The sequence below is a fragment of the Eucyclogobius newberryi genome, unplaced genomic scaffold (genome assembly GCF_026437365.1).
Source record: "Eucyclogobius newberryi isolate DKJ021-1_F unplaced genomic scaffold, fEucNew1.0.hap1 SCAF_13, whole genome shotgun sequence".
Lineage (NCBI taxonomy): Eukaryota > Metazoa > Chordata > Actinopteri > Gobiiformes > Gobiidae > Eucyclogobius > Eucyclogobius newberryi.
Window position 1 is genome coordinate 18,684,644 of NW_027315757.1, and position 12,347 is coordinate 18,696,990.

The 12,347-nt window shown below is 40.7% G+C and overlaps 1 protein-coding gene across 1 annotated transcript; it reads right to left on the reverse strand.

Moving 5' to 3' along the window:
• Positions 1–937: 937 nt before the first annotated feature.
• LOC140358133 (uncharacterized) lies at positions 938–7,349 on the reverse strand. The gene is made up of 2 exons (XM_072442806.1): positions 7,283–7,349; positions 938–2,820 (listed from the first exon to the last, which is right to left on the reverse strand). Exon 2 carries the CDS (start codon positions 2,752–2,754, stop codon positions 1,072–1,074), a length of 1,683 nt encoding a protein of 560 aa, XP_072298907.1. The 5' UTR covers positions 2,755–2,820; positions 7,283–7,349; the 3' UTR covers positions 938–1,071.
• Between the last annotated feature and the right edge of the window lie 4,998 nt (positions 7,350–12,347).

A 12,347-nucleotide genomic window follows, 5' to 3' on the forward strand; every position in this document is an offset into this window, starting at 1 on the left:
CATTTTGCTTGTGTCATGATTAAAGTTGTCCTTTGAGGTTCTTTTACACTTCCACTGGAGTTGAAGTCGTCATTATCAGAGCAGCAGCTGAAGGTAAAGTTAATACAGCCTCGCTGAATGTAGGTGGCACTGTATTTATTATTTTACTTTTAGACAAAAACTGTTTATGTGATGTTTATGCTCACTTTGATTTGCAGATATTTTTAAATCATCGGTTTAACAATCTATGTGAAAGAGTAAATTAAGCAAACTGTATGAGACGTTTAAAGTCTCACTTTAAAAAAAATGAAAAAATCAATCACCTGAAGTTCCACCTTTGAACACCAGGGAGCATATCATTGTACACGTTCTACCCTGAGGGGGCAGTGTGATGGTAATAAAAATGCCTTAAACTTGTAATTATCTTGTGCCACTCTCCACACACTGGTGTAAGATACCTCTGTAGCCACATCTGCCCTGGGGCAGACCACGATATGCCTTTATTGTCCACACATGGAGAAAGGCTGAGGATCTGCACCATTGGCCCAACACACACCAGACTCATACTAGGCAATGTGGGTCTCTACTGTGATAATGAGGGGTCCTCCTGAGTGTCCATGTCCCGTCCTGGTCCCACATTGGGAATTATATTACATAAACAAGTACAGTACACACAAATATTTAGTATTATTTATATAAAATATGTCCCATGTATTTGTACCAGGTGTAGTCATAGATACTTGCCACCTGTCGTTGCTAGGCTACTGATGTTAGGAAAATGCAGACAAAGGTCTGTCGCTAACACCAGGTGAACTCAGATTTAGATAGGGGGGAATAAACAATACAGTCTAAGATGTGCAACTCCAGTAGGTGGCAGTAATATAACACTTGGATACCAAAACACCAAAGAAGAACTCAGATTTAATGATCACAACTTTTGGGTTTTATTGGTGAACAAACTTCACAAGTCATTTATTTTTACATTTTTACTAAAGGTCACAAGCAACATTTAATTTGAGGAACATAAGGAGCGATGTCACATGATAGAAATTATGTGACTTATATTTAATTTGGTGTGACTGGGCCCTGCTCTCAGCCCCATCCCATCATCCTTTGGAATAATCCTTTAGGTTTGCTCCGTGTCGGAGGCTTGACCCTTTCCAGAAGAGGGGCTCCTTCCTTGACTTTGGCCATATACTCTGCCTTCTCCTTCATGGCCATCAGGGAGTCGACCCGCTGCTGCCAGTTGGGTTTGGCCTCTGATCTCTCTGCTTTGATCAGCATGTCGATGTATTCTGGAGCAGAGAGAGGGTCTGGTTTCAGAGCGATCTCCTTCAGGCGGTTCAAACAGGTGGAGGACTGATCGATCAGCTGAGTCACCTCCACCTGGACATCTTCATAGTCTTCCTCCATCTTTTCAAGCAAAGCCTCCACCATGTTCTTTGCGTCTTTGGCAATGTCGTACTTCTCCTTCAGGTCTTGGATTGTCTCCTTCTTTGTCACCTGTACATATTCCCATTTGTATTTCTGGTTGAAATGCACGCTCCAGATGCAGTTGTTGGGGCACACTTTGCACTTCCCACTGCTGTCCATGGCACAACAGTGTACTTTATCTGCATCACTGGCATAAGCACAGTTGTCATGGCAGGTGTAGTGACACTGCTGACAGTTGGTGAGATAGACTCCTGTTCCAGAAATATCGACCTGCTTGGGCTCGGTGACAGTGACGTTAAACTCAAAGTTTTTATTCCTGCTGATCTCGGCCTTGTGCGTCTCTACCATTTGTGAGGTCTGTCTGATCTGCTCCAGCGTACAGAGACCGACCTGAACCTGCGTCCTCAGGTTCTCCACCAGGTTCTCCAGCTGTTTTCTCTCCGTCAGCACCTCTTTGGTCATGGTCAGACTTTTGGTTTGGATTTTATTCAGCGCGACAAAGAACCTTTTCATGCTTTTGTTTCCCATGTTCCAAAACATGTAGTCAAATCCTTCCTCTTCCTCATCTTCATCCTGCTCTTTTGCGGACGACTTATTGCTGGCAAACAGAGCAGAGTTGTTGAATTTGAAGTGGACTGGAGCTCCCTTTTCAATCGGACACGGGACTTTAGATTTGATGATGGCGTCTAGAACCGGGGGGCGCTGTCCATCTGCAAACGTCACCAGAACGCGGATGTTTTCGGCGATGTCTTTGCCAAAGATGGAGAGCACAGAGTCGAAAACGTAACTTTGTGAAGGTGTGAGCCTGGCTAAAGAGGCCTGGACTACAAAACACACGGCGTCGATGTCAATGACTCCAGATGAAGATGTGAAGAGATTACGAAGCTGCTCTGTGATCAGTTGGTCTCTCTCGATCCCTCTGGTGTCTCCAAACCCTGGAGTGTCAATGATCGTCAGCGAGAACTTTACCTGGAAGCCATCTTGGTAGTTCAGTTTGTAGACGGTGACTTCTGAGGTCTGACTCTCAGCTTGGGTTCCTTTCTGAACTTCTCTGACAAGTTTGAAGCGATAATCGTCCTCCCAGCGGACGCCTAGAATGTAGTTGATCATTCCGTCGATCAGAGTGGATTTTCCTGCTCCAGTTGCTCCCATCACCATTATTGTGCGGTGGTTTTTTGTGGAATCTTCTCCAAATCTAAACCGTCTGCAGCCTGGGACTTCAAGTTTTTCATCCACGAGAGGAAACTGATAGACAGGCAGTGCCCAGGTCTGAGACTTCACTGGTTTGCTGCGAGCTTTTATGGCATCGGGAAGACGTTTGGGAAGATCACTCTCTGCCATTTTGGAGATGAAGAACAGGGTTTTTGAAGAACAGTTATTTTTCTGAATACTTGATAACTCGTTAACCTGAAAAACAAAAAAGAAAAACAAAGTAAGTTGCATGTTTATATATGTCATATCAACATGCAGAATTTGGCATCGTCAGATTTCCACAAACCAGGAATTAGCTTTGGTAATTAGGTACACACTTAAGGAGCAATGAAAACATTTTTTTTTACTATATATATAGATATAGATATAGATATATATATATATATATAGATATATATATAGATATATATATATAGATATATATCCATATCTATATTCTCCTGGCTTCATTCTTGAATGCTTGGAGTTGTGCAACATCAATGGGGCTCTAAGATCCTTCATAGGGAACTCGATGAGGTTGGGGAAAACCACCCTTGAGGCCAATGGCAAGACACTTGCACAAGTGACCATCAAATGTGGCATATACCAAGGTGATATGCTGTCCCCACTGCTGTTCTGCAGAGGTCTGAACCCCCTCAGCCAAATAATCAACAAGACTGGCTATGGATACCAACTCAGGAATGGGGCTACCATCAGTCACCTCCTCTACATGGATGACATGAAGCTGTATGCTAAGAGCGTGTGGGATCTACAGCTCAGATATTGGAATGTTATTCGGACTAGAGAAGTATGGGCGGATGGTGACTAAGAGAGGGAAGGTAGTTCACACAGAGGGGGTCTCACTCCCAGAAGGAACAATAGCAGACATTGAGGACAGTTACAAGTACCTGGGAATCCCACAGGCAAATGGCAACCTCGAAGAGGTAACAAGGAAAGCGGCTATGGCCAAATACTTACGAGTGAGACAAATCCTCAGAAGCAGCTCAATGGCAAGAACAAGTTCCTGACAATAAACAGCTACGCCCTGCCAGTGATCCGATGCCCTGCAGGAATAATCAGTTGGCCAAAGGAGGAGATACAGACCACAGATGTTAAAACACGAAAGCTCCTGACCATGGAAGGTTCCATCCCAAATCCAGCACCCTGAGACTGTACACTAGCCGTAAGGAAGGAGGCTGAGGACTAATGAGCGTGAGAGCCACTATCCAGGACGAAACGTCCCAGATCCAAGTACATCAAGGACAAGGCTCCTACAGATGACGTGCTCAGTGAATGTCTCAGACAATGGGGAACAGAGGATGATGAGGTGCTGGAGGGACCATCATGGGAGGACACGCCCCTACATGGGAGGACACGCCCCTACATGGGATGTACCACCGGAACATAACTGAAGTGGCTGATATCACAAAATCCAACCAATGGTTAGAAAGAGCTGGTCTGAAGGACGGCACAGAGGCCCTGATCATGGCAGCACAGGAGCAGGCCCTGAACACCAGATCAATAAAAGCCCAGACCTACCACACCAGACAAGACCCAAGGTGTAGGCTGTGCAAAGGGGGCCCTGAGACCATCCCACACATAACTGCAGGGTGCAAGATGCTGGCAGGGACAGCATACATGGAGCGCCATCACCAGGAGGCTGGCATAGTGTACAGGAACATCTGTGCAGAGTATGGGCTGGAGACCCCAAGGACAAAGTGGGAAACACCTCCAAAGGTGGTGGAGAACGACCGAGCCAAGGTCCTCTGGGACTTCCAGATACAGACAGACAGAATGGTAATGGAGAACCAACCGGACATAGTGGTGGTCGACAAGGGTCAGAGGAAAGTGGTGGTGGTGGACATTGCAGTGCTATGGGATGTAACATCCGGAATAAGGAACATGAGAAACTAGAGAAATACCAAGGCCTCAGAGAGGAGCTGGAGAAGGCCTTGAGCGTGAAGGTATCGGTGGTGCCTGTAGTGATCGGAGCACTTGGGGCTGTGACCCTCAAACTGGAGGAATGGCTTGGAAATGGAAAGAGTTTTTTATATATTTACTTATATATATATATATATATATATATATATATATATATATATATATATATATATATATATATATATATATATTAGTAGTAGTAGTAGTAGTTATATATAGTTATATATATATATATAGTTATATATATATATAGTTATATATAACTAACTAATAATAACTATACATATGTATATATATAAAACTATATATATATATATATATATATAGTTATATATATATACATATATATATATAGTTATATATATATATATATAGTTATATATATATATATATAGTTATTATTAGTTAGTTATATATATAGTTATATAGTTATATATATATATAGTTATATATATATATATATAACTATATATATGTTAGTAGTAGTAGTAGTAGTAGTTATATATAGTTATATATATATAGTTATATATAACTAACTAATAATAACTATACATATGTATATATATATATATATATATATATATATATATATATATATATATATATATATATATATATATATACATATATATACATATATATATATATATATATATATAGTTATATATATATATATATATATATATATATAGTTATTATTAGTTAGTTATATATATAGTTATATATATATATAGTTATATATATATATAGTTATATATATATATAGTTATATATATATAGTTATATAGTTATATATATATATATATATATATATATATATATATATATATGTATATATATTAGTTATATATATAACTATATATATATATATATATATATAAAACTATATTATAAACTATATTTATATATATATATATATATATAGTTATATATATATATATATAGTTATATATATATATAGTTATATATAGTTATATATATATATATATATATATATATATAGTTATATATATATATATATATATAGTTTTATATATATATATATATATATGATTTTTAATTATAAGACACACAAGAGAGAGCAGATACACCACACAGAAAACACACAAGTACAGGCATGTGACCTGCAGGGGGCAGCAGAGTGAAGACAATCCCTCTGTCAGTGTTAAACTTAATGCTGTGACACTTAATCATTAACCACAGTATTTGAAGTTCCCTGTGACTTGCTGTGGGAGATACAGTGTGATTATTAATCCCACTTTGGAGCTTTTTGTTGTTTGTGGCTCTTTTGTCTCGTGAGGAGAAGGAGGAGAAGGAGGAGAAGGAGGAGAAGGAGGAGAAAGAGGAGAAGGAGGAGAAGGAGGAGCCAAGGTTCACACGCCATCACTGCCTTTGTTTACAGTCGAGCAAAGCGTCCCAAATCAATAAACTAATGTTCTTGTTTTCGATCCCCAGCAAGATTGTTCATAAAATATAACAATGTGAACATGATTTGACCTCTGCCCCTCACTGTAGGAAACCTGGGAGTTTATTTTATATTTATTTGGTCTGGACAATGCATGTTAATAAACATACATGAAACACATGATGTAAACACGTAAACACCACCCAGGCTCCACCCAGGAGCAAGTGCACTAACCACTGCGCCACCGTGTCGTCCCTTCATTTACGGAGAACGAGCAGTGCAGCCTGTGTCAGTGAGGTTAAGAAACATCTCTCCCTCCCTCTATCCTCTCACTCCTCTCTCTCTCTCCTTCCCTCTCTCCTTTCTCCTCCCTCTCTCTCTCCTGGTCTCTCCTTCCCTCTATCCTCTCTCTCCCCCTCTCTACCTCCCTCTATCCTGCTCTCTCTCTCCCCTCCCTCTCTCCCTCCCTCTATCCTCTCTCCTTTCTCCCTCTCTCCTGTTCTCTCTCCTTCCCTCTATCCTCTCTCCTGCTCTCTCTCCTCCCTCTATCCTCTCACACCTCTATCCCCTCTCTCTCTCTCCCCTCTCTCTCCCTCCCTCTATCCTCCCTCTCTCCTCCCCCCTCTCCCCTCTCTCTCCTTCCCTCTATCCTCTCTCCTGCTCTCTCTCCCTCCCTCTATCCTCTCTCCTCCCTCTCTCTCCTCCCTCTCTCTCCTCCCTCTCTCCCTCCCTCTTCTCTCTCTCTCTCTTCACTGTGTAAAGATATAAAATTGTGTGTTTTCTTACATTCTGAATCATGACCATGGAAACGAGGAAATGAATTTAGACGCATCTAAATGTAAAGATGCCGGTGGGCCGCGCGCTGTGAGTGCGCTCCGTGCGTCACTTCCGTGCGTCAGATAACAGTGCGGCTGGAGAACGTTTTTACTGCTAAATCAGTCGTAATGTCTGTAAAAGAAGCGCAGTTCGCTTTGAAAAATGTAAATATTAAGCTCATTAGAGCAACGAGAGGACGCTGTACGTGCGCACTGCAGCAGCCAATCACATCGCTGCATTCAGTGAAGAGAGTAAAGTCTGAGTCCAGTGTGCAATTTGATAACAAATATAATCAAATGGTTTAATATGTCAGTCTTTATATTGTAATATAAAAGTGGCATAAAACTGGACCTGAGTGAAAGTATTTTCTGACCCTTGACCCCTGACCCCGGCCACTGCTTTCATCGCACTTTTACATTTGTTGTCAGAAAGTGCAGAAGGTCATGAAAGTTTGCTTTACAACAAGAATCTTGCCCGACAAAAAACAACAACAATTATAAATAAACGTTCACTGACCTCAGCTTGAGCTCTTCTGAAGTGTCTGAAGGTCAGCAAAGAAATCAAAACGGTACAGATGAAACTGTCGGTCCTGAAGTCACTGCGGCTCAGACGGAACACATCGTTTATATTGGCCAGGGAGGAGGAGGGGCCACAGAAGTAAGGGGAGCCACAGAAACAGGAGGGGCCACAGAAACAGGAGGGGCCACTCAGAAGGACTTTTCTAATAAACAGTTGCATTTCTCGGAAATGGAGCTACAAGATGCTCCATTTCCGTGTTCATTTACAGTTGTTTTTACTCAATAACATTGTCTTCACTGTCAAAGTTCTCCTTTAATATGGATTTAATATTAACTTAAATATAAATGTGTTTGTAAATATACATTTATATCTATTCTATATGTAAAAATGTATGTGTAGATATAATCACAATTAAGAGCAGGGACTGGAACATTGAACCATCCGCACTTACGTAACAGATGATTTATTTATTGTGAGTGCAGCGACTTAAAGACTCAGAGAATTCTAAATGAGATGAAAAAAGTCTAATACAATTATCTTTGTCTGAGTCACATTCAATAAAAACAGGCCTTTTGTGATCTAATCTAATCTAATCTGACCTGATCTGATCTAATTGATTAATCAAAGATCATCACGATAGATAAATATAATCATTGTCTGTTTTGGAGCGTATGAAAAGGTGAACCAGGGGCCAGACTCTTTCTGTGAAACGGAGCATTTACAGTAAAAGGACCGGAGACAGGAGGGGAGAGGGAGGAGAGAGCGGGTCTGTCAAAACGAAACTGAAAGTAAAAACAGCCGCATTCTTGCAGCAAATAAGATGTGACTTCTTCTGTGAGAGTAAAAGCAGAAATGCAGTAGCACTTATGAAGTCAAAGGTGAAGTACTTTAACAAAGGCAAAGATGTGAATGAAATATTCCATTGTTCATCATAGTCTCGGCAAAGACTCCAATTTTAAAGATGTGAAAGTCATATTAAAAACATGCTTCTGATTAAAGTTGGAAACACCACTTCATCCTTGTAAGAAGTATTAAAAGTACTAAAAGTATAATTAGTATTAAAAGTACTAAAAGTAAATGTAAAACAGAGTAAATGTTAAAAGCAGCACAGTTTCTTCCGTTCATGTTCAACAGACTCATCTTAACCTAAACCAAACATAACTTATTTGACCCAGATCTGACCTTTGTTCTGAGTGAATATACAGAGGACTTGGGGGAGGAGTCAGGTCTGGGGGAGGAGTCAGGACTGGGGGAGGAGAGAATAAAAGCAGAAGGACACAGTGGTCAGCAGCATTCGGAGGATCGCTCTGCAGTAAGTACACTTTTGTAAAGTATCAGGGTAACAGTGTCTTTAAAGCGCTGACTTTGTATGAACATGTACTTTGTTATTTTGTTTCATTCTGACAAAAATACTCTTGATTAAGAAAGTTGTTTATATCGAATGCAGTGTTTTTAGAAAATACATAGAATCTTCAGAAAGAATAGCATTTTTTATTCACTCACTGTTTCTGTTACTAAAAGTATAAGTAGTATTCGCAGCATTAAAAGTATAAGTATTATTAAAAGTGCAAAAAGAATAAGTAGTATTAAAAGTACTAAAATTATAAGTAGCATTGATAGTACTGAAAGTATAAGTAGTATTAAAAATACTAAAAGTATAGATAGCAATAAAAGCACTAAAAGTAAAAGTGGTATTTAAATGACTAAAAGTATAAATAGTATCAACAGCACTTAAAAGTATAAGTAGTATTAACAGTACTGAAAGTATAAGTAGTATTAACTGTGCGATACTATGTGCGTCCGGTATGCACTGATTATTGATAAATCTTCAGCTGAGTCTTCCTCGGTCAGAAGGAACAGACAACTCCAGTTCACACTTTGAACATTTATTGAGGGATCAAACATTGGGAGGAGGAGGTCTATATAAGATATATAACGTCACAAAGGCGCCGGTCCAGCTGGCAGCCCGGTGCAACGCTCCGCTCTTTTTTCCCACTTTTTTCACACTTAGTGTGCTTTATCTTTTGTATTTTGTAAATATTTTTTCTACTTTAGTTGTACGATCGGGACACGCGCTGGAATCGCTTTAATTCAACTTCTTTCGACTTTATTCGGCTGGATTATTGAGTGTTTTTTGTCGTGTCGTTGCGATGTGCGCTAGCTCCGAGCTAGCCGCCCCGGCCCCATCGCGCCCCCTGGCCACCGCCGCTGGTGCGCGTTTATACAAAGGAGGAACTCATGAAACTGAGGGGGAAACCATCGTCTTACCCGGAGATCGTCACGTTATCCCGGCGGACATCCTAATTTTCCCCCTCCATCCCTTGTTGGGAAATGGGAGGATTTGTCTATAGGAGTTTTTGTTTATAAGAGTTCTTCTATTAAGAGTGTTTTTTAAACTTCCTATATTCTGTTATCTGTCCTTTTCCTCTGTATCTACCTGCGTTGTATCAATGAAATTTCCCCATGTGTGGACAATAAAGGAATATCTTATCTTATCTTATATACAGATGGGTTGAGAGGAAAGGTGCGAGGGTGTGTGTGTGTGTGTGTGTGTGGTTATCTGAAAGAAAAACAATAAAAACTGTGTCAGGAACAGTCACAAACAGGTTGCATTGAATATGGATAAAGGCATGTAGTTACACTCGGCGACCACCAGAGGGAGCCCTGATGCAGTTACACTCGGTGACCACCAGAGGGAGCCATAGTGTAATAGCATTAAACGACCACCAGAGGGAGCCATAGTGTAGTTACATTAAATGACCACCAGAGGGAGCCATAGCTTATAAGTGGTTACAGGTGAAGCTTAACTTTATACAAAGTAAACTGCACAAATATACATAAGGGACTATTTACCAGGAAACATACAGGGCAGAGGATTGGATTATGGACATGCATGTGTAGAATTTAAGAACTATTTGTAGGTAGTAACAGGTGGAGCAGAGCCGCGCGCTATCACTTTAACAGGCACGCAAACAAGCATCTGCGCTCTAACTTATAGAACTTTAATATGCATGCATGGTTACAAACAATACTCACATCATATGGACGCACACGGTACCTATACACACAGGATAAGGTTGGATAAAAGGGCAAGATAAAAAGGCAGGAAAAAGGGCAGGATAAAAGACAACGAACCTGGGCTCCGCTCCTCACACAGTGATGGCAAAAACAGTAATGGAAAAACACACGGCATACGGGCCTTAAGGAACTACAATGAACCCTGTTTCATTGTGGGATGTGTAGTACTTTCCCGGGGGACTTTTAACATTAACAATACTGAAAGTATAAGTGGTATCAACAGTACTACTTATAAGATAAGATAAGATATTCCTTTATTGTCCCACATGGGGAAATTTCATTGGTGCAACGCAGGTAGATCCAGAGGTAGATACAGAAGAACAGATCACTTATAGGAAGTCTGAAAAACACTTTCAGTAGAAGATCTCCTATAAATAAATAAAAACTCCCATAGACAAATAAATAAATAAATACCATTGCATGTGATCCCGACAGTAATTGCACATGAATATGTGTCACGACAGCACATAGATTGCACATGAATTTCACAGTAATTGCACATGAATTGCACATGAATTTCACAGTAATTGCACATACGACAGAATTGCACATCAGTATTAGTCGGTGTAATCCCTCATTCGTCCAGGCGTGTTCCATAGTAGAAAAAGCTTCAGCTGTAGTCATCTGGACTCAGTTTGAAAAAATAGACGTTTCGACTCTCATCCAAGAGTCATTGTCAATAACCGAATTTAGGTCGAGAACTCCGATATTAATACTGTTCTGTGGTAAGACCCGCCCATTGGGAGGAGCCTTCCTGAAGTAGAAAGAGTTGTTTGTTTCAACAGAAACTCCCCCTTGTATCTACCGAGCTAGCCTATTCAGAATCTTAATGGGCTATTAGAATCCTCTTTGTCTTTGTGAGACCCTGGCTCAACCACCCTGAGTACCTGATTAGCATCTGAATGTCCTTTACCTTTCCAGGGGTTCAGAATCCCATTATAAATAACAGGAAGATGAAACCTAAGCCCTCCATTTCTGTTTAAAGAAGGTCTTTCTTTTTTAACAAAAATAGCTTCCTTGACTCCTCTTTCAAACCATCTTTTCTCCCTGCTTAAAACCTTCACCTCACCGTCTTCAAACGAGTGATTAGAGGCTTCAAGATGGAGATGCACGGCACTCTGAGGTCCTGAACTAGTATTTCTTCTGTGCTGATAAAGCCTCTTGTGTAGAGGCTGTTTCGTCTCACCTATGTAACGTTCTTTACAACTTTCTTCACTGCATTGGATCGAATAAACTACATTGCTCTGTTTTTGAGTCGGCAACTTGTCCTTTGGGTGAACCAGTTTTTGTCTTAAAGTGTTTCCTGGTTTAAAATAAACAGGGACTTCGTGTTGTCTAAAAATTCTCTGCAGTTTTTCCGACAGGCCAGACACATAAGGGATAGAAACACCCTTCCTTCTCTGTTCAGTTTCACTTTTGTCCTGCTTCTTGGTTCTCTTCACTCTGTTGAGAGCCCAAGCGGGGTAACCACAGGCTGAGAGGGCATTTCGGACATGTTTTTCTTCTTTCTTCTTGCCCTCTGAGCTGGTGGGCACACCTTGAGCTCTGTGTTGTAAGGTTCTGATCACCCCCAGCTTGTGCTGTAGTGGGTGGTTGGAACCAAAGAGCAGATACTGGTCCGTGTGTGTAGGTTTCCTATATACTTCTATTTGGAGTCTCCCGTCCTCTCCTCTGATCGTGGAACAATCAAGAAAGGCCAAGCGATTCTCCTTAGCGTCTTCTCTTGTAAACCTGATATGTGGGTCCACAGCATTGATGTGATCAGAGAAGGTTTCCAGCTCTTGTTTCTTGATTGTTACAAAAGTATCATCGACATAGCGGAGCCACAGTTTTGGGGCTATGCCTGAGAATGAGGACAGTGCCTTCTTCTCAAAGTGCTCCATGTACAGGTTGGCCACTATGGGAGAGACGGGCGAGCCCATGGCACAGCCATGAATCTGTCTGTAAAATTGTCCCCGGAATTGAAAGTAAGTGGTGTTCAGAC

Coding starts and splice junctions, on each gene's coding strand:
- LOC140358133 (XM_072442806.1), bottom strand. CDS start 2,754: ATGGCAGAGAGTGATCTTCCCAAACGTCTTCCCGATGCCATAAAAGCT.